This window comes from Microplitis mediator, chromosome 5, assembly GCF_029852145.1.
Source record: "Microplitis mediator isolate UGA2020A chromosome 5, iyMicMedi2.1, whole genome shotgun sequence".
NCBI classification, from domain to species: Eukaryota; Metazoa; Arthropoda; class Insecta; order Hymenoptera; family Braconidae; genus Microplitis; species Microplitis mediator.
Window position 1 is genome coordinate 8,685,608 of NC_079973.1, and position 22,339 is coordinate 8,707,946.

At 30.1% G+C, this 22,339-nt stretch overlaps 1 protein-coding gene across 2 annotated transcripts in view; it reads left to right on the forward strand.

Moving 5' to 3' along the window:
* LOC130667981 (proto-oncogene tyrosine-protein kinase receptor Ret) overlaps positions 1-22,339 on the forward strand; it is a 71,017-nt gene that overhangs the window by 27,375 nt on the left and 21,303 nt on the right. For both annotated transcript variants that reach the window (XM_057469942.1, XM_057469943.1), the window contains exons 3-12: positions 8,168-8,395; positions 9,362-9,480; positions 9,572-9,707; positions 12,284-12,537; positions 14,328-14,502; positions 14,587-14,684; positions 18,390-18,661; positions 18,980-19,171; positions 20,442-20,614; positions 20,873-21,103. In XM_057469942.1, the coding sequence (XP_057325925.1) occupies positions 8,168-8,395; positions 9,362-9,480; positions 9,572-9,707; positions 12,284-12,537; positions 14,328-14,502; positions 14,587-14,684; positions 18,390-18,661; positions 18,980-19,171; positions 20,442-20,614; positions 20,873-21,103 (1,878 nt within the window). The remainder of the gene's footprint in view (positions 1-8,167; positions 8,396-9,361; positions 9,481-9,571; positions 9,708-12,283; positions 12,538-14,327; positions 14,503-14,586; positions 14,685-18,389; positions 18,662-18,979; positions 19,172-20,441; positions 20,615-20,872; positions 21,104-22,339) is intronic.

Here is a 22,339-nt window from a genome sequence, read left to right on the forward strand (position 1 = left end):
GGAACGTTAACTACTATGTTAGTTTTTTTTTTTTTTGTGTAGGTAGAGAATTAAAGTGAACGATACTGAGTATGCCATAAAAGAGTAGACCGGTATTAATACTCAGTTTTATTTTATTATAAAGCTTAAAAATTCGCTTTTTTAGTGAAATGGAAATCACTGGAAGCTCATTGAAAATAATAAAAATAGTCGAGTTCAAAATTTTATGATCATATTATTTATTTAATTCAGTAAGCCGATTTTTATTGTCGAAGCGGGAGGGAAGCAGCAAAATTAGTTTAAAAAAAAAAAATCTAACTACTAACAGACATTTCTTAGGAAATATTTGAGACAACCCATGCAGGAGCTGCCAGAGTTGAACGACGGGGCCCTACTTGGCCCAGCACTGGGGAACCTAACTTTGGCACACCTATATTGGCCCATGCTTGGCTCAAGATTGGGTACTCAGTCCTGGCCGTTACAATGATTACCCGGGCTTGGGCCAAGACTGGGTTCCCCCAAAGTCTAAAAACCAGGACTGGCCCTGTGTTATCATTCTAGACTTCTACTGAGGCTAGGCCAAGGCTGGCTTACAAGCTTGGCCCAAAGTTCTACACACTTGGGCCAAGCCTGGTCCCGTCGTACTTTCCTCTCTGGGAATTCATGAGATATCGATAATTAAAAAAAAAAGTTATATGATTTCAGCGTTAGTAGCTTTTATTTTTTTTATAAATTATTGAACACCAGCTGTTTGGCCAAGTAAATTGTTGAGAAAAGATCAATGAAGAAGTATCCTATCAAAAAATTAATCGAAAAACTTTTCTTACTGCACAGACCTTCTTCAAGTTTAAATAAAATTATTGATTTTTTTTTCTCTGTTATACTTATCGACAGTTAGTTGCCAAAGTTTGAGTTCGGTTAAAAAATTCGAAATTCCCAATCTCGAAAAATATTTTTAATAATTTGTTGACGATTATTTTTTTTAAAGAGAGTATTTTCAAATAATCAGTCACAATTTTCAAATATTTTTTTTCGTACTTAAATTTTTTATGTTGAGTGTATGTATAAAATTTGAATGCCTCAATTTTTGATTAAAAATATAAATTAATTAATAAATAAATTTTGTAAAATATTGTCATCGTTAAAGTACTATAGAAAAATTTATATTTAATCGGTAAAATAAAAGTTTTGAGAGCTGAATGCACATTTCAAAATTTGTTAAAAAAAATGTAGCTTGAGTAATTTAGAAAGCTAACATTAATTCCTTATTGTCGCTTGAAAAATTTGTTGTTTAAATTATAAGAAGCCTGTTCTACTTCTCGTGAATTTTATTTTTAAGATGTTACTGCGGACAATTTGATCATCTTTTTCTTCTCTTTTTTGACAACTCCATATTTTGTATTAAAAATACTTCAAAGTTAATTCTTCAACACTGCAAGACAATATCGCTCAAATTACTATTATTTTTAATTTATTACTAAGAAATTTATTAATTTAGAAAAAAAAAGTTAAATAATTTTCCGCTTGATATTTATTAATTATATTCAAGTGTAATTAAAATATCATAAAACTTATACGATATTGATGAAAAATATTGCTAAGTAAAGAGTTTTTAAGAGGGGAAGTGCTCCGGAATTATTATGATTTCACACTCGAGGTGTTGAAGTTCTGAAAATACTAACAAAAACCGTTAAATGATACTTGAACGTCTCGCCATTTGATTAAAATAATCAATATATTTGAAATTCTAATATTTGATCATATTAAAACAAAAAAAAATAGACAAAGAATGTTTTTACATTGCACTGTGAAAATACAATAACTTTTGTGAAAACAATGTTTTTTCGAGTAATAAATCAACATAAATTAGTGCATCATTAACGAAAAACATCAAAACATTTTGAAATAAACTTGGCCCGAGTCAAAAAACAAATTTTAGTTTAGTCCTCAAAAGCCTCAATTCCTTTAATGTTTTATTTTTCGCCCAGAAAGTAACTACACTTTAGTACTCAAAATCCTCAATGAGAACTATGTCGTCTAAATGCGAATAATTTATCAATTTTAAATTATAAGTAAGACCTCAAAATCCTCAACGGATGAAAAGTTGTACTTCGGACTTTGAAAAATTTTAGATAGAAAAGGGAGGGGAAAGAATACGTCGAATGAGACTTTCGAGGTTCAAATGTGGATAAAATTATTCATGTATATTTTGAGTATTTTGCGACTCTAATCCAGATTATGTTATTCCAGTTTATTCCTCAAAATGGTAAAAGTGGTCATAACCCTTATTGGAAAAAACAATAGGCCCAAGCTTGGCCAAGGCTTGGCACAAGACTTATTAACTCTGAGGAAAGCTTGAAATCCAAGCTTGGTCCAAGTCTGTCTAAGCATCGAAATAATAACACCGAGCCAAGCTTGAGTGCCAGTATTGTGCCAAGACTGTTGCTAAATAACCACCTATACTTATTAAAAATAAATTAACAAAAAAAAAAAAGTTAGTAGACATGTGCGTGATGGTAACATATGGAAATAAATTTGAACACAGAGAAATCAGGTAGATCGATGAAACTAATTTTCTTTTTTTTGCATTTCTGGGTCTCGAACCTGGTTCTTCATGGCTGCTAGGCAAGTGTCTTATCCACTAGGCTGTTACGCTATTCATAGAAGCCAGAGGTTTTTAGGTACCATTTGTTATTTAGACTGGTAAAGCAGGGCTTGTCACTTGAGTATTGGCTGAATCTTGGCCCAAGACTGGCGAACTGAGGCTCATTACTTGAACGTTGGTCGGATCTCGGACCAACCTTTGGCCCTTATTAAAAGAAGCAATTTAAAACGATTTGTAATGTTAAATTCTCATAAGAAGGGTGAATCAAAGGTATTCAAAGTATTCAAAAGCATTAAAAAGTATTTAAAATTTTTTTTTTCTAATCGTTTTGAATCGCTTTTTTTCTCGTGTGAAAAATGTTATATAATGTTTTTATGTGAACATTGATTTATTAAAACGTAATCGTCATAAGCCTCGAAAATAATTTTTATGACTTTCGCTTAGCAGTCAAATTCACAAAGCGGAAGTATACCAACATCATTTTACAAGAGCACTCTTTATTTTGTAAGAGTACTTGAATACCAGATATTTGATACCTATTTTATTTTCACAATGTAATATAATATTTTTCATTATACACTCTCTCTCGAAGAGGTAAAAATATCTGTATGGTTGCTTCATGAAGAGTCGTACTTATAAAGTTATTGTGATGTAAAAAAATCCATGTATGAACAATTTTTTATTTTATAACACTTTTATACGATTATAAAAAGGAGTGACTTACGTACAGAGTTAATTTTTCATTAGGTTTTAATGTGAAAAGTACAGAAAAAATTATAAAACATAACAAATAAACGGAATGTTTTATAGACAATATTACTTTTACTCGACTAGCGTAATACTGTTTAATGTCGATGCCACGAAATTTTATGTGACGATTATATTAGTAAATTTAACATAACCTTTCATTTAATGTTAATAAACCTGATTAACTTTCCTGGTATTATTAAAATTACAAATCAGAATAATTCGTGAGAATTATTTAATTTTTATATTTGATATTCCAAATTAACTTGATTATTTTTGTTTCATTTTTCTTATAAAGAAGAGTTTAGGTTTCCATCAGTTTTTAAGCAGTTTCATAATTTCAATATTTTAATTAATGTATTCAACTACTTTTTAAAGTCATAAATATTTACTTTTCTTATACAATAAAAGTTTTAACTTATTGTTAGAGCTAACAATATAAATCAATAATTTCGTAAATAAATTATACCCTAAAAAATTATGAAGATAAACATACTGTTTAAAACGTTTCTTTAAAATGTATGGCGAATACCCAGAGAGGAAAGTACAACGGGACAGGCTTGGTCCAAGTATGTAGAACCTTGGGCCAACCTTGTAAGCCATTCTTGGCCCAGCCTTGGTAGAAGTCTGGAATGATAACACAGGGCCATACCCGGTTGCCAGTCTTGGTCCATGGCTGGTTTACCATTGAATGGCCAAAGCAGGGGCACCCAGTCTTGCTTGCCATTGGATGACAGAGTCAGGGGAACCTAGTCTTGATCCAAGCCCGAGTAATCATTGTAACGGCCAAGGCAAGATTACCCAGTCTTGGCCCATGGCTGGTTTACCATTGAATGGCCAAGGCAGGGGCACCCAATCTTGGCCCAAACTTGAGTAATCATTGTAACGACCAAGGCTAGGTTACCCAGTTCGTATGTAAAAAATATATATCTTATGTAGTCAAAATGTATATCCCGTATATTTTTTCTATACGGCAAATATATATGATGAAATACATGCGAAATATATTTTCATTATACAAGCAATCTAATAATTGAAATGTAATAAAAATATATATAGAAGACATTAAAAATATAGGAAAATTAAAGACCGGGCTGAAGCATCAAGGGCTCAAGCTGTCAGAAAAGTTGATGCATCTTGATAGACAGGCTCAGCTCTTTTTTTTTGGCAAAAAAAAGATGGAGCAACAAAATAATTACTAAAAAATACAACTGGTCCAGGCTGAAGTACCAAGGGCTCCAGCTGTCACATTGGTATTCCAGTCTGGACCAGTTGGATTTTTGAGTCATTATCCCCCCCCCCCCCCTATTTAAAAAATCTTATAGAATCGCATAGACTCTCATAAATTCCCATAGAGATTTTATAAGAATGAATGAGTTCTATGAGAAGTGCTATAGTCAAGTATAAGGCCTTCTACATACAACTATGAGAATCTATAGGTTTTTTTAAGCAGGGCCTCCACAAAAAGATCTGAGCCCCCCTGATTAAACAACTGAATTCGATAGAATTAAACAGAATTAAATTTTTAATTCTATTTAATTCAGATGAATTCTGTTAATTCGGTACCTAACTTAACAATGAATTCTGTCTAATTCGGCAGGAAAACCAGAATTTTTCCAAATTAAAACGAATTTAAATAATTCTATTCGGTTTAATTCTGATTAATTCAAAAATAATTCTCCAATTTCTGGTTCTGAATCCGAATTAAACTGAATTAAAACGAATTTGAAATTTTTAAATCGGTTTTATTCTGTTTAATTCAAATTCAAATTTTCAATTCAGTTGAATTCTGTTTTGCAGAATTCGACAGAATATAACAGAATTAAAATTTTTAATTCAGTCGAATTCAGTTGTTTAATCAGGGCCTCTCATCATCGAACAACAAAACATTGAATTCACTGAAAAATCCCTAAAAAAATTTTGAATACAAATTTTGGACACATGAAATTGTACAAAAATGATGATAAGAGTCGTAAATAACGGATAAAAAATTTTTTTTAACAAATAGTATATTGTGTGACGAAAGAGGGAGCAAAACGATTTCAGACCAGAGTAAAATCGTGGTTCTAGGCCGATTCATCTCCAAAAAACTCATCCTCGGTCATTTTAACCCGGACATTGCACATTTTTTATGTCAAATACTCCAAAAACTACTTAGTAATGTATTCTATGAAATAAATTTATGGTTTAGCATCAGCTATAAATTGTATGTGTACAAGTTTTTCCGCACCATCTAACGACTATATAAGCATACAACTTACATTGTGTACATTACGTATCAATAACATATGTTGATAATTCACATTACGACTTTATCGGTGAGTTGAATTGAACCAAGTTTAAATTTTTTGCGACGAAAATACCGAATGTTTAATATTTTAAGATGAAATTACAAAAGGTGAATCTATTTGGGGTGAAATGACCAAAAGGTGAAATGATCAAGGATGAGATTCCGGGGTGGATTGATCAGGATTGAAATGCACGTAGTTGAATCGACCTGCCACCAAAATCGAGTTTTATTCTGCGTTACACATTACATTTTTCATGATTATTTTGTATTGGAAGTTAAAGTTTCGGTGTCGGCAGCCAGTCAGAAACAAGTAAATTTGAGACTAATGGTGTAATCAACTATTAGCGTAAGCGTAAATCGTGATTTGCAATTTATAATTAATCAGAAACTATAAATGCTATTTATCATTTAAATTAATTTTTATAAAACTTCATCACGAAGTCAAAACTGTCATTTACGTAAATAAAATTAATGCTCTAAAATTACTATTAAACACTCTCTAAACATGAATTAGTGAAAATAAGTAAATATATTCACTAATTCCAAGTGCAAGCCGAACCACTAATTCTGAAAAGTGGTTCGGTTGATACTCAAAATTAGTGAATATTCACTTATTTCACTTATTCATGTTTACACGGAAAAAAAAATAGGTGCTGCAACAGCTGTTGCACCAACAGGATTTTATCCTGTTGCTCCCACAGGACTGCATGCTGTTGCAGCACCTATTTTTTTTTCGTGGATAGAGCAAAGGACAAGTATCAGAGTCGAAATTGCGAAAGCCTTCAGTCAGCGAGCAGGAACATGATTTTTGTTTTTTCTCTTTCGCTTTCCACCTGCGTCGAGGAGAAAAACAGTATACACACCTTGGGCAGCAAATAATAAAGCCTCAGATCACATGTTTGTTGACCTCAGCTTCGCCTTGGCCAACCATTACTTTACTGCCGTAAGGGTGTAATATACTATTTCCTAAGGGACGAAACAAGTTTGTTTCTGCCTGCTGACTGAAGGCATTCACAATTTGCACGTTTACTTAAATTCATTCGCAGCATTGGACTGAAATTAGCTTGTTTCGATTGGTTATATAAACACTGAAGCTTTAAGTTTCGATGCTGGTATCATGAAAAAAATTTCTTAAATAATTTTTTTAGGGTAGCCCATTTTTTTCGTTCTATCATAAATTCATTAAAATTTATTTTATTTATATGTAAATATCGTTTTTCATTTTTTTATTTTTTTATTTTTCTTGTCTACAGCAAAAATATTTTATTCATCACTACAAATAATTCAATCATAAATATGTATTTCTCGAGTACAGTCCACCCTTTCCTGAATGTGGTTTAGTTTGGTAAGTACAGCATATAAAATATGAGTAGCTAAATCGATGGACCGAAATATACATATATTTTAAAAGTATATTCAATAATCTCAATCAATCATAAACAAAATTTATTTAAAAAGTAAAACCTTCATTTCATATATTATCTATATTATTAAGAGAATAAGGAAAATTTTGTTCCCGCCATATCTATATAATAAAATAAGTTAATGTTATTAAATTTGGTATCGTTAGAAAGGTCTTAACTTGAATTTGTGCCTTTTCATACTTTAAACTCTTTTTTACTGCCAAGTATTGAGTGAAACAAAGTTATTTATATCATTCGCAATACATTTGAATTAGGCGCCAAAAAAAAAAAACAATCGTATTTATCTTCTTTAAATAAATAAATAAATACTTTAATTATTCTATCACTGAATATAGCTAAATATCACTAAATATACATCTAATATCAATATTATTAAGAGAGAATAAGAAAAATTTAGTCTATGCCATGTCTCTATGATAATAATTAATGATTTTATAAAATTACGGGCATACAAATTTTAAAAAACTCTAAGATTAGATACTGGATTTTTTTCGTATCAATAAAAGCCAACAGCCCCTTGGTAAACCCACCAAATTTAATCAATTTTTTGTATTTTTCATCGTAGTTGATATATATTAGAAAAAAAAAAGTATCGACAAATTGCAAAAAAAATTTTATCGTGTAGATTTTTTTTTCAAATCCTATGATTAACACAATTTTTGAAATCGATTGGTTTGCGAATTAATAAAAACATCTGAAAATAAATTGTTAAGACCTTAAGAAACGAGCAAATCAAATTTACGAAATTTGGTAGTGATACTCGGGCTGTGGGTTGCTCGAAGTTATAAACTATTTAACCAAGTTCTAAAAGACTTTAATTAAATAGTATCAATTATCAATCTCAATATATATGTGTAATAAAAGTTCCTGATTAAAATCCAATAATCCGAAGTAATTGCAGACAATGTTACTCATGACTAATTCAGAGTATTGTCGTCGTAGCACCACAAATTCAACCTTTTGCTCTTTCATGTGCAGGCGTCAGGTATTTGATTTATGCGCAATCTCCAAGTTAACTTTAACTACGACATTGTTCACCAATTTAACTGACAAGAAACTTTAAGTAATAAAAAAAACCCAAAACATTTAGTAATCAAAGCTTTTTTTGTTCATTTGTTTCAGCACTATATTTTCCACAATCAGAATTAACATTGCGGCTTCCATATTTCTTAACAAATGATGAAACTTTAGAAACAGAACTTACCCTCCTTATTTTACGAACTCTACCTAACGATTCTATTACATCAAAATATCCAAAATATAAAATCGTCTCTGAAACTGATGAATATGTAAGATTAGTCGATGGAATTGGTGAAATTATTTATGATCTTCATTCACTTACAAAAAAAGGTAAAAAAATTCTATTTTTTTCTCATTTATTAAATAATCGCTTATTTGTTTGAACGGCCCTGTGGTAGAATGAGGCACTATTTCTTTCTTCTTCTTCTTATTATTATTATTATTAAAAATATTTCATTATGAGATCTTGAAAAAATCAAAAATTTTGACCCAGAAATTTTTTTATCTTTTTTTTTTATTGTAGTTCAGTCTACCCATTTTTGATTCAATTTGATAAAATAACTCAAATAACAAACACTTAAAACGAAAAAAATAGTTTTTACCAAAAAGTTTTGCCGTTCTACTCAGGATGTCCAATTTACCCGATCACTTTTTAAAGTCCGGAAATTAACATGTTTAAATAAAAAAAAAATCATTTAAACTTTAATCAATACTAAATAAGTTATTTTCAAAGTTTACTGTCCGTACACTGTAAAAAATTCACAGAGTGAATGCGGATTAAGTCCGGGGTGAATGCGGAGTGAATAAATTTTTAATTATTCCCTCCCCTCGGAGTGAAATTCACTCCGAAGGGGAGTTTTGAAAATATTATTAATAAAAACTAACTTCACTAAATAAAATCGAAGTAAAAACTCGTGTATTACATTACTGATCAGCTGATACGCTCACACACACGCACACACACGCGCGAACTCGCACACGCACGCGAACTCGCACACACACATGTTTAACAGTTTAATATAAATTAATGTAAATTAATTTAAATGTCAAAACTCCGGACCGGAGTGAATTGAGAGTGAAATAAAATCCGTGTCACTCCGAAATCACTCCGCAAAAGAAAATCTTCCAATTCACTCCGCATGCGGAGTGGTTTTTTTTAAACTCCGAGTGACGGAGTGAATGCGGAGTGAATGCGGATTGAAATTAAATCCGGATTCACTCCCGATTTTTTACAGTGTACAAAAAAAAATTATTTTAAAAACTTATTATTTAACTCCATATACTTTTGAATAACAGACACTTCAAAAGCAATTATAATACAGGCTGAAGAAGAAGGAAGTGAAGCAAAAATGGAAATAAAAATTTTGCCAATCGAAGGGAATAACGGAAAACTAAATTGTACTGAACTTACGAAGGTAAGAATTTTAAGTTATTCTTTCCAACACTAAAAGTAGCTTAGATTATATTTAATATATTAGAATAAACCGATTAATATTATTCCAATAGGACATGTGTTTTTGGAATGTATCAAAATATAGAATTTATGAAAATCAACCTGCGACAATGCTTGGAAGACTAAATTCACCTGCATATAAAACTCTATGCCCAAATTATCAAGTAACTCACTATGAATTACTTAATGGTACTAAAAATAATTCATTTCGCTATACAGTAAAAAGTTTTACCTCAAAACTAACATAATCACACGTAGAAAAAAGGTTTATAGAAATTTTTATGGTTTTTTGATACTTCGTTGGTACAAAAAGAGTAATAAAAATCTATGTTTAAAGTAACACGAATAAATTTTAATATTCACTGCATTCGAACCATAGGTTATTTTTACATACTTAAATGTTATCTGCAACACAAATAAAGAATATTTATTTCAATATTTGTTTTCGTGTTGTTTTGATATTTAAATTCATGGGATCAATACTCGTATTCATCAAAAATGATTTATTTACAAAAAAAATAGTATCCGAAATAACTATCGCCATCGAGTACAATATACACGATGTCATTAATCGCTTGTACCATATTTTACATAATGAATGCTCACAATTAAAACGCGGTTAAATTCCTAAAGTCGGTGTCTTGCGATCGCAATTATTCTAATAATTTGTCTTTATAAAAATCAGTGTTCATTCATTTTGTTCAAATCAACCCGAATTTCATATAGAATTTACATTTGTACTTTTAATGTTCCACTAATTGGCCCGTAACCTCCGAGAGTATTTTAATCTAAAATTTGCATTAATTTTACAGTAACACTCAGAAAATATTAATTTTGTATTTAAAAACATTTTACTTCGTTCAAAAATAAATTGATTCAAATCTAACAACCTGTATGAAAAAACCATACACTGTCGATAATATATAAAATTATATGGTAAATAACTGAACATATATGACGCCAATTTATTTATATTTATTAATATATGTTTGATCATACACTGAGAAAAAAAAATACTTTTATCAAGAACATTTACTTGATACAAGAACATATATTCTTGATAATGTTCAAGAATATATAATTTTGTCTCAAGAATTCGTAGAATTGAGGGAAATAATTTTTATTTAATTCAAGTAAAGCTATTCTTTTGTTTACTCATAATATAATATCAAATTCATATGATAACAAAAATAAATTTGATGCTCTTTTCTCAAGAAATTGATAATTAATAAAGATATAATAAATATTTTGATCGGATTTCTTAAACCAAGAAATTCTGGTTTGGACAATAGTATTTTTTTTTCTCAGTGTATACACTTATCCAAAAAATGAAAGGAACAAGAAAATTTTATAAATTTTTTAGTGATTTTTGGAAGGCTGTATTTTCGTGAAAAATGATTGTATCGAAAAAATAAAAAAAAGCAAATTGAAGCTTGAAATCTCTAGTTTAAAGATCTTCCAGCAAAATAATTTTTTGAGGCACGGTTTTTGCGGAATCATAAAAAAAAGGTCAAGACAAAATTTTTCCAAATTTATTAGATTTGTTTTTCAGGTCTATGGGGCCGGGAGAATTTTTTTCGAAAATCCAATTCATGACTCGTTTAGGAAATTTAATCAGCTACAATTTGCTTTTTTTGTTTCTCTGTACGACAATTTTCTGCTGAGATATCAGCCTTCAAATGAAAAAGGATCCTTTTATCTTTGATTATCGATATCTCAGCAACTAATGGTCGCACAGTAATTTAAAGGACCGTTTGAGAAACTTGAATCAATTCCCCACAAGCTCCATTTTCGATTTAAAAAAAAAAAAATTTTTTTATCCTTAACATCAATTTGAAAAACCCACAAAAAATGAACATTTTCTGGTTTTTTAGTCAACTCATCGCTACTTTGCAAATATTGATGAAAAGGTTAATGTTGTCAGGTGATTTTACAAATTAATGTACCCCTAAAAACCCTGGAAATTTTCAGATTGATCCATTGAACCGTTTGTCCGGTCCGATTGAAAATTTTTTTTTTCTCTTTACCTTACATTTATCGAATAACTAACGCTTGAGCAAGACCCTTAGCTGCTATTAGTAGTGTCTTTTTCTACCTATGTGTCTTTCACAAGATCATGTATCGAGAAACCTATGTCAAGATTTGTGTATGTCTAGCTCATGGTATCGTACGCAAGAATATTAAAGATATCTTGAACACGTGCAATGAAACAGTGTCTGACGCATTTCTTGCACCAGTAACAGCAGGTACTTACGTATGGCTTGCTCAAGGCTCAAGGTCAATTTCAAGCACTGAGCAGATCTTGAGCAAGCCATGCGCAACTATTTTCAACTATAGTCTTCCTCCAGAATTGAGCTATATTCTGGCATGAATTTCTTGTGTAAGGCTTCCACCAGGTTTGCAATTTAAATCTGGTCACAACTATCTGCAGCAAGACACATACGTAGAAAAAGACACTAGCACCCATCGATCTTGAGAGCAGACTTACTCAAGAATTGAAAAAGATTGTTATATGGGTATGACCTCTTACAATTCCATATAATTTACCATATCTTTTAAATTATACTGAAGCTCACATATTGCTTTTTCATACGGGAACACAATGACATTGTGTTATAATTACAAATAACAATTTGAATATTCAAGATAAAATTTTTCACAATTACTTTTGTTTACACAATTACGGAAAACTTTTTACTGTGTAATTGAATAATATTAATTAATGTAAATAATACGAATTTAAAAATTAAAATAATTGTTTTTAGGAACAGAATACTTTCATGTTGTAAATGAAGATTTTTATTCAAATGCTTTATTAGACAGAGATACTGTAGATTATCCTGGTGGTCCGGGTGCTCATGTGGAAGTTCAAGTTAAATGTGTTGTACGAAATGAAAAGACTGGAATACAGTACTCGCATGAAACAAATCTTGATATTGACATCCTGGATTTAGATGACAATCCACCTATAGCACAGATTAGTAACAACGTCGAGATAACACTACGGGATTTCACAGCAGTAAGTAAAAATAAATTTCTTTCACCATACCCCTGTTTCAGATTATAGTATTATAAAATACCGGGAGAATAAGTAAAATTAAATGAATAGGATATACAAAAGAATTAAAAATAAAACGAAATAAATGTATAAAGAGCGAAAAATATATAACCTCAGTTGAGAAATAAAGCGTGAGAGAAATTCATGGTGGCTTATCTTGATTAAACTCTTGCTCATGATTTACTTTTTTTTTTTTTATTATTTTTTTCACTACTTCAACTTTTCTCTTACTCTTTACATTTTGAATCCCTGAGTTTTCAGTACTTTTAGCTTGACGAATGAGCATTACGATTACTGTCTACTGGGATAAAATTTTATCTAAAAGTTATTAATAAATAAAATTTATATGAAAATTCGTACTTTCATAGAATTTATAACTATTTTTTTTCTAGTGCTATAAATATAATTTATTTATGTCAAGCTCATTAAAGTATACAAAATATAAGTTTCATAGAACTTAAATAAAGTTGTCCAAAAAATATTTAAATAAAAAAAATGAATTATTCAATCAAATTCAGTTCAATGATTTCAGAGAAATAGAATAAAATGAGAAAGAAAAAAAACATTTGCAAAATATTTTTTTTTCATGCCTAAAAATAAGTGCAGCCGTCCACTGTAGAAAATCGAGAGTGAATATGAACTTTATTTCAATTCGAATTTACTCCATCTATTAGAGTTCCGCAATTTTAGGCAAATCACTCCTCATACGGAGTAAATAGGGATTTTTGTTTTTACCAGAGTCATTTCGGGGTGATATCCCTAGCCGATCTGAATTACGGTAAATTACCGTAATTTACCACAATTTACAGTACCCAGCAGAACTATCGTAATCTACGGTAAATTACGAGATTTTACCGCAATGCCCCGCAGATTACGGTTATTTACGGAAAAATACCGTAGATTGTGGTAAATTACCACATTTTATAGTAAATTACGACAAATACCGTAAATTGTGGTAAATTAGCGCATTTTACCGTAATATGCGGTTAATTACGACATTTGATCGCAATTTGCGGTAACGTACTTCAAATGCCGTAAATTGTGGTAAATTACCACATTTTATAGTAATATACCGCAATTTACCATAGGTTACGGTGATTAACGGCAAAACATCGTGAATTGTGGTAAATTAGCGCATTTTACCGTTATCTGCGGTTAATTACGGTATTTGACCGCAATTTGCGGTAATTTACGACAAATTCTGTAAATTACCGCATTTTGCCGTAATCTATCGCGATTTACCATAGATTAGGTTATTTACAGTAAAATATCGTGAATAGCGGTAAATTACCGCATTTTTGCCGTCAATTCCGTCAATTCTACTGGATGCCGTAAATTACGGTAATTTACCGTAATTTGGATCCACTCGGGATGGATCGCATTTCTGTCAGCGCCCATTCCGATCGGGGATTTCAATGTTAAAATAAAATCCCATTCGAAGTGAATTTCACCCCAGGGAATTAATAAATAAAAAATCATCAAATCTTCATTCATTCCGGATTTAATCCGTATATTTTCTACGCCGTATACTTACTTATATTTCGTATCTTTACTGGATTGTTTAATAAAAATTTTTTCAAGCATCGAGTGATTACATTTCATTGAATTATTCAAATCAAAACCTAAACCGCAGAGTTATAGGGTTCCGCAGTAATACTCACATCTACCCAAAGTGAATTTTGTTTATCTTTGAATAAATTTTAAAAAATATAATTTAATTTAAATTTCATTATTTTTTTTCGTTCTTACAGAACACAAGACTGGATGACAATGATTTAATGGTAAAAGATGCTGATTCAAATGCAAGCAATACATATACTGTTAAAATATTAGGCGATATTCATAATGCATTATATATAACATACGATGCGATATCCGTTGATTATTCAACTCCAGAAACACCCCCGACAACTGCAATATACACAAGTCAGTTGAATAATACATTTATGTGTGTCCTTAATAATTAAATATATCTATCAAAATTTATTAGCTTTTACTATTTTAACATAGGAGTGTTTTCACGTACGACATTACTTCCAAAGTCACCTTACAAAGTAATATTACAAGTAACTGATGAATCATTGATTCCTGGGAAAGGAGAAAAATCCGTAAGTAAAAAAAAAAAATAAAATATTTTTATTTGTAAAAAATGAATATTTCAAGGTCATAAAAATATTCTATATTTACTCAAATATGCAAATATATACACAACATGAAAATACAATTCAGATCGTTTTTAAAGTATACAAACAATAAAAATTATTTGAAAACTCGTGAAAAGATTGAAACGAGAGCTGGATGATTTAATATGCAATATCCGTTGAAATAATAACTGATGTGAATGCACACACACAATACAGCTTAAACACTCACGTTTGCATTCTATTCCCGACAAAAAAAAAAAAAAAAACATTTATCAATTTACAATTAGTTCGTCCTGTTTTAAAATCAATACCACACCCCAAGAATAATCAACTATATTATCTGGTCTATAATATAACTTCGATTAGGTGCTAAGTATGAATAACGGATTGTGTAGTACTTACGGAAGTGTTGTCTCGACAGGAAGGAGAATTTAATTACTTTAATTATCACTTCCGTATATATATTAATGTCCTTAAAATTCTTCCGATTAAATAATTGTTCAGTTTAATATCTCATTATTCATAAGTAGAGGCCACAAAAAAAACATAGTGTCTTCGCTATATTTAAATTTTATACGCTACTTATCTTTAATAATTTTGTTCGTTCGAAATCTTTATTTACTACACTCGGAAAATTAAATAATAGAAACTACTATCTAGTTATGGTAAAATTTTTACCATTGATCCGATAGTAGTGAATATTATCTAGATGATTGTATAAATCATCTCGATTGTAATATTAACCATATTTATAATAATTGTTACAATCCTGTATGTTAGCTAGAGTTAATTATTATTATTATTCTAAATAGTTATATTTATAATCCAGATGGTAACAGTTACCATCAGAAATTATAAAAGTTACAAGGTTCAAAAAATACTGAATGTTAATAACGACCAAATTTTATTTATTATTCAGTACTTGAATGATTCTTATTTTGAATAACATACTCAATCATTCAAAGATATTGACAGAAGCTCTCTCGCTTGGAAATTTTTATTTTACGCTGATCTAGACGACTGTACAGTAACTTATTTCAAAATTTTAAACAATAAAATGTACATTACTAAATCATGGATTTAAATAGAAAATATTTGTTTACAATTTGAAAGTAAAATTAAAATGGGGCTAGTACGCCAATGAAAAATTTAAAATATAAATAATTTTAATACTTGTATTTTAACTTTTAAAAAATTGTCATTTTCTTGTAAAAATTTAATAATTAAAACTTAAGTATGTTTGTCATCATATTTGTATTCGAAAATTTACAATTTTGCAGCCGTACTTGAAAATTATTGAATTTTCGATCAATTTTTTTATTGCAATCAATAATATTAATTACCATCCTTGATAGAAACTGTTATCATCCTGATGGTAATTGTTACCATCCAGATAGTAACTGTCACGAAATTTATTGCAGAAGTTACCATTCAATAATCATTAATTCTATTAAAAAAAATATAACACAACTATTTTTGCATTGAAAAACGTTCCAATTATTCTAGATGAGTGGAATTAAAAATTTAACATAATGAACACAATTACTTAATTATCTGAGTGTAACAGTTTTAAAAATCTCTTTTTTACTTAGATTAGATATAAGCAAAAAAAATTTTTTCTAACTTTTTTTGAGGGGTTGTCGGTTTTTTCCACCCGTTGAAAGAAAAATTTTTCTATGGCAATTGAAAATTTTGTTTAATGACTTCAAATAGGAGTGAAAAAAAAATATTTATCGAATTCAAATACTCATTCTATTGTTTCCTAAGTGGTTCCGTTTTTCCACCCTTCCTTCTATACATATATGTTTATATATATGTTTCAGAAAGCATATAGTTATATACATGCAAATACATTCATTAGTTTTATTTAAATTGTGATGCAATCAGATATAATTTTGTGACATTATATTAATGTATCTAATCAGATGTAATTATTTATGAGTAGATAAAATCATTGTAAACATTATTTGACGTATAATCATGTATCCGTAAGCTCGTTGATATATCTTTTGTTTTGTAATTAAATTTATGCTTTTGTTACTGGGAAAAAATAATTAAGATCTATGTAAATCTGGAATTTTGAATGAATTGCAGAAGATCTCTGATGATTTCGGCAGATTGACAATCATCTTAAATCTATGGTGATCTCAAAAGATCTCGACTGATCTCAGCAGATCTTCGAAACTTTCACGATAATATCAATGGAGATCTATTTAAATTTCTGTAAATTTACTCAGATAGATAAGTTATAAACATCAATTTTTCTTATTAGGGCTACAGAAATACGGAAGATTCTTGTAAGTTTCAACAAATTTTTGTCAATTTCGTGAAAGAAAAAACAAGCAGTATCAATTATGAGATCCACCTTGATCCTTGTAGATCTGCGTGAAGTAACGTAGGTCTAATTTTTGGAAAAATCAAATCTCAGCGTAGATTTAAATGATTTTCTTTCGGGGTAGTGAAAATTTTTTTGAACTAAATAAAATGAATTGACTTTAATACTAGATGATTTAGATATTTTTCAGTAAATTATCTATGGATTTGCTAGGGAAATTTGATACATCTAATTTATTAGTGGAATTTGACTAGGGAAATTGTGAAATTCACAAATTAAGAAGTTAATAATAGCTTCACTTGTAGAAATTATGAAAACATCGCTAGTTCATTAGCAAAAATCACTAATTTGCCAGTGAAAATTATAGTACTAAATTTATTAGTGAGATTTCACTAATTTGTTGTTTAAATATACTGATTATGAAGTGAATATACACTGTAAAAATAGCGGTGTTAAAAATGAACTCATTTTAACTCCGCCCGGTGTTAAAATAAAATTACACCGGTGTAGAAGGCGTAATTCGGCGGTGTTATAATACCGGTGTTAAGCTGGTGTAAAAACGGGGTAAGCGGAGTAAAAGCGAGAATATTTACACCGGTGGCGGAGTTATTTTAACACCGGTATAGAATATTTACACCGGTGGCGGAGTTATTTTAACACCTGTATAGAATATTTACACCGGCGGCGGCGTTATTTTCACACCGCTTTCGGTGTTAAAATTTAACACCGCCGATTTTAACACCTACACCGCTTGGACTTACCTCGGTGATTTTTTACAGTGTAGCTTTACTAACGTAATTAATGAAATTTTCACTGATTCATGTTAAGAAAGTAATGTTTGCATTGCTTCTTACAAAGTTAACATCAACCAAAAAAAAAAAATAATACAACCAAATTCGCTATAGTTTCATTTATGAATAAAAAAGCGATTTTAAAAAATCTATGAGGAAATAACTGTTTTTATAATAAAATTATTTTTAAAAAATTTGTCAAAAATGTCGTGACCAAGTGCCATTTATTTAATGTCATGCTTCAAACTAAAAGATAGTCGCATGTAATTACACTCTCATAAAAAGAAAGTAAAAAAACGTGATAGCTATATATCAGATCCAACTAAAAAGGGGTTCAACGAGCTAGCAATATAATCCACCCTTTTCGTCACGTTATTCCTTCTTCACGACTTTTAGACACACACACTTACACACATATATACATATATATACCTTTTACAATATTAATGTATTCAAAAATTCTTTTTGTATTCAACGTACATTATATTGCTATTATAATACACTTCATTGTTCTTCATAATTATCATTATTCTTGACTTGTAGGTAAATATCACATTGTCTTTCATTGGACCACAGCATCATGTAACTTCAACGACAACGGCAATACCACCAAAGAAGCCAATTTCTTTTCCCAGTAGTGTAACAATATCTCGTCATTCTTTACACTTTTTTCGAGTCGCCCAACCGTCTTTTAAGCCACCATCAAAATTTAACTTTAGTATTTTGAATTCTAAAATTTTTAATATCACTACCAAAGGTGGTATTGTTTACGTCACTAATTCTTCTTTACTGCAAGCAGCTCCTTCAAAAATTTCGTAAGTAGAAAATAATACTTATTATTTTATTGTTTAGACGAGACCGGACACGATGGCCCAATAAGTAAGCGAGTAATTATTTCTTTCGGCTTTTGATAACCAAATAAAAATTTTTTTGATCTATTTTGAAAAAATCTGACATTATTTTATAATAATTATGATAAGCCAAAAAGTTATCGCTCCAGCGCATGATGACTCATCCCGAAAAGTTTTTACTAAATTTTGTGGGTGGGCCATTGTGCTCTAGTCTCATGGATTTACTTTGTTATTAATGACTACTATGTCTTTATATATTATCATCATTATTTATTTTTATAGTTTAACAATTCAATGGAATTCACCAGGGCACAAATTATTTACGGCATCATTGACATTATACATAATAAATACATCAACTGTATTCGTAAACACTAGCTGTGCTAATCAAACTACAGCAATACACTCGTGTGCGAATGCCATGACACGAAAATCGTGCGAGTCGCAATGCGGAATTGGTAGTGGTTCACTTAGGTATACAAATTAGTCTAATGCATGTTTTATAAATTAATACGTGTTCAAATTATCTGACAAACAAATATTATTATTATTATCTATATTTTTAAGAGAATAAGGGAAATTTTGTTCCCGTCATTTCTATATAATAAAATAAGTTAATGTTATTAAATTTGGTATCATTAGAAAGGTCTTAACTTGAGTTTGTGCCTTTTCATACTTTAAACTCTTTTTTATTGCCAAGTATTGAGTGAAACAAAGTTATTTATATCATTCGTAATACATTTAAATTAGGCGCGAAAAAAAAAACTATCGTATGTTTCTTCTTTAAATAAATAAATTAATACTTTAATTATTCTATCACTGAATATATATCTCATATCTACACTCTAAAACCAAGTGTGTAGTCGAAATTAACACACCTGTCGAATAGCATTGAAACGCCAAAAGCAATCTATAGATTTTTAACACACCGTGAAACGTGTTTTAAATGACTACAAAAAACTATAGTTTTGTTTATGGCCTTAAACAGAACACATTTAATATGTGATAAAATAATACACTTGTAACACACTTTGTTTTAGAGTGTTAGAGTGTATATTATTAAAAAAGAATAAGAAAAATTTATTCTATGCCATGTCTCTATGATAATAATTAATGATTTTATAAAATTACGGGCATAAAAATTAAAAACAACTCTGAGATTAGATACTGGATTTTTTCCGTATCAATAAAAGACAACAGCCTTTTGGTGAACCCAGGGAATTTAATCAGTCCCCAACGGACCCAAATTACGGTGGGTTTACCGTAGATTGCGGTAAACCCATCGTAAATTACGGTAATCCGCCGTAAAATACCGGTTTACCGTAATTTACGGTGATTTTACCGTAATTTAGGGGAATTACCGATTTATCGTAAATTACCGTGGATTTACCGTAATTACGGTAAACGCACGTAAATTACAGTAGATTTACGGTAAAAATAACGTAAATTTGCGGTAAATCAGGTCTGCTAGGGGTTTTTTTGTATTTTTCACCGTAGTTGATATATTTTAGAAAATCCTATAATTAACACAATTTTTTAAATCGATTGGTTTCCGAATTAATGAAAACATTTGAAAGTAAATTGTTAAGACCTTAATAAACGAGCAAATCATATTTACTAAATTTGGTAGTGATACTCGGGCAGTCACGTAGTGAGTGTGGGTTGTTCGTTATTATTATTGTCTAAAATAACGATAAACATAATTCAATATTTATTTAAAAATTTAATTGCATTTCTACAACAGTAATTCTACTGCAAGTGAGTGCATTTGGAGATCAAATAATGCTGCGAATTCAGCAATAATGACTGAACGTTATGAAACATGTACTGCGGATTTAGTTCATTGCCCAGACAACATTTGCGATGAATTGGAACATCTGGATCCACGGATATGTCCTCAAGACTGTACTATTGAATGTAATTCTTTTATTTCATTTTTTTTCTTGTTTACTTACTTATTGATAAAAAAAGTTTTCCTTTTTTTTATCGAAAAACTATTTTATTTCTATTGCTATTCAATTTTACTGTTTTATGTAGTATCTAACTTTTTTTTTTTAAGAAAAGAATCCTTTTAAATTTATCGGTATTCCACAAAAAATTCAAAGAAAACTCATGGAAGAGAAGCATCTGTAGTTTAATAGTGTTAAACGTCAAGATGTATTTATTTTATTACAGCGGAGGTGCACTTTGGTGAAATGAATCGAGGTGGCAGAGGTATAAAAAGTGGTCTCGGCACGTGTTCATGCAATGATATGATGCAGTGCACATGCGGACCTGTATCTTTTCGTAAAATAAGCTCTGGCGATAGTTCAGGGGATGCTGGTGCTTACGGAAGTGGCAATAAAGAAGTGGCTAGATCGAAAAAGGAACGTCAAAAAGAGGCAGCTATATCGGATGCTCATAAAGGTTAGTAGAGTCGTAAACGTCTAAGCCGAAGAAAGAAATGAATCGATTTGTTAAAGCTCGTTAAAGGGAGCTGCCGCTGAAAGAATCTTCATTGTTATTTTTTTTGTCCCTTTGTTTGAATCGATTTATTTGAGTCTTTTCATGCAACTGATAGAAAATAATGAGGGATTTAATTGCTGTAAAGCCTTTTATTACGCGCAATTAAAGCTTCTGGTTGTAAAAGAATTTTATGTTACTGCCATCTAAAAAAAAAAATAGCATCACATTATTTATTTGTGCATTTGAATTATAGTATATTACATAGCAAGGGATAAAATAAGACGATTTCAGACGAGGGTAAAGTTTACTGTTCGACTAAAAGGTGACGGCTGACATCGTCCGAAGTCTGATATTGTGTTCTATCCCGTGCCAGCACTAATTTTTCATATTACTTGCATTGATACTGGAAGCTTCAATGTCTAGTGTCCATCGAAACAGGCTAATTTCTGACTGATAACGCGGCAAAAAATATTGTTGCATTTCAATTATGGAAATTTAAGGAATTTAACAGAGACAAAGTTAACCCTGATTAAACAACTGAATTCGACCTGCAAAGCAGAATTCGACAATTGAAAATTTAAATTCTGTTATATTCTGTTAAATTCGGTAAGACAGAATTTACAAGAATTCAAGAATTTTTTTCGAACTAAACACGATAAAACTGATTTAATAATGTTGAATCTGTTTTTATTTAGTTTAATTCGGAATCAAAACCAAAAATTTGAAAATTATTTTCGAATTAAACCGAATAGAGTTATTTACATTCGTTTCAATTAGGATAAATTCTGGTTTTCCTGCCGAATTAGACAGAATTCATTTTTAAGTTAGGTACCGAATTAACAGAATTTATCTGAATTATATAGAATTAAAAATTCAATCCTGTTTAATTCGATCGAATTCATTTGTTTAATCAGGGAACTTTTTATTACACGGAAAAAAAATTCTATGAAAATTTACTATACGAGTATCGTAATCCTGGACCCGACTCGTTTTACCGTAAACTATCAAATATTTTATATGAAAACTTACTTAGAAAAAATTTTTTACAATTTACTATCGTTATTTTAGCAGAAGATTGTTGTATTAAGTTCAGTTAAAAAAAAATTGGTCTGTCAGTTGACCCTGCGGGCTAGCCCCAAAACTTCCCGCTATTTTCGAGCTCAAGAACCTCGAAAACATTATTGTGAATACCTTTTC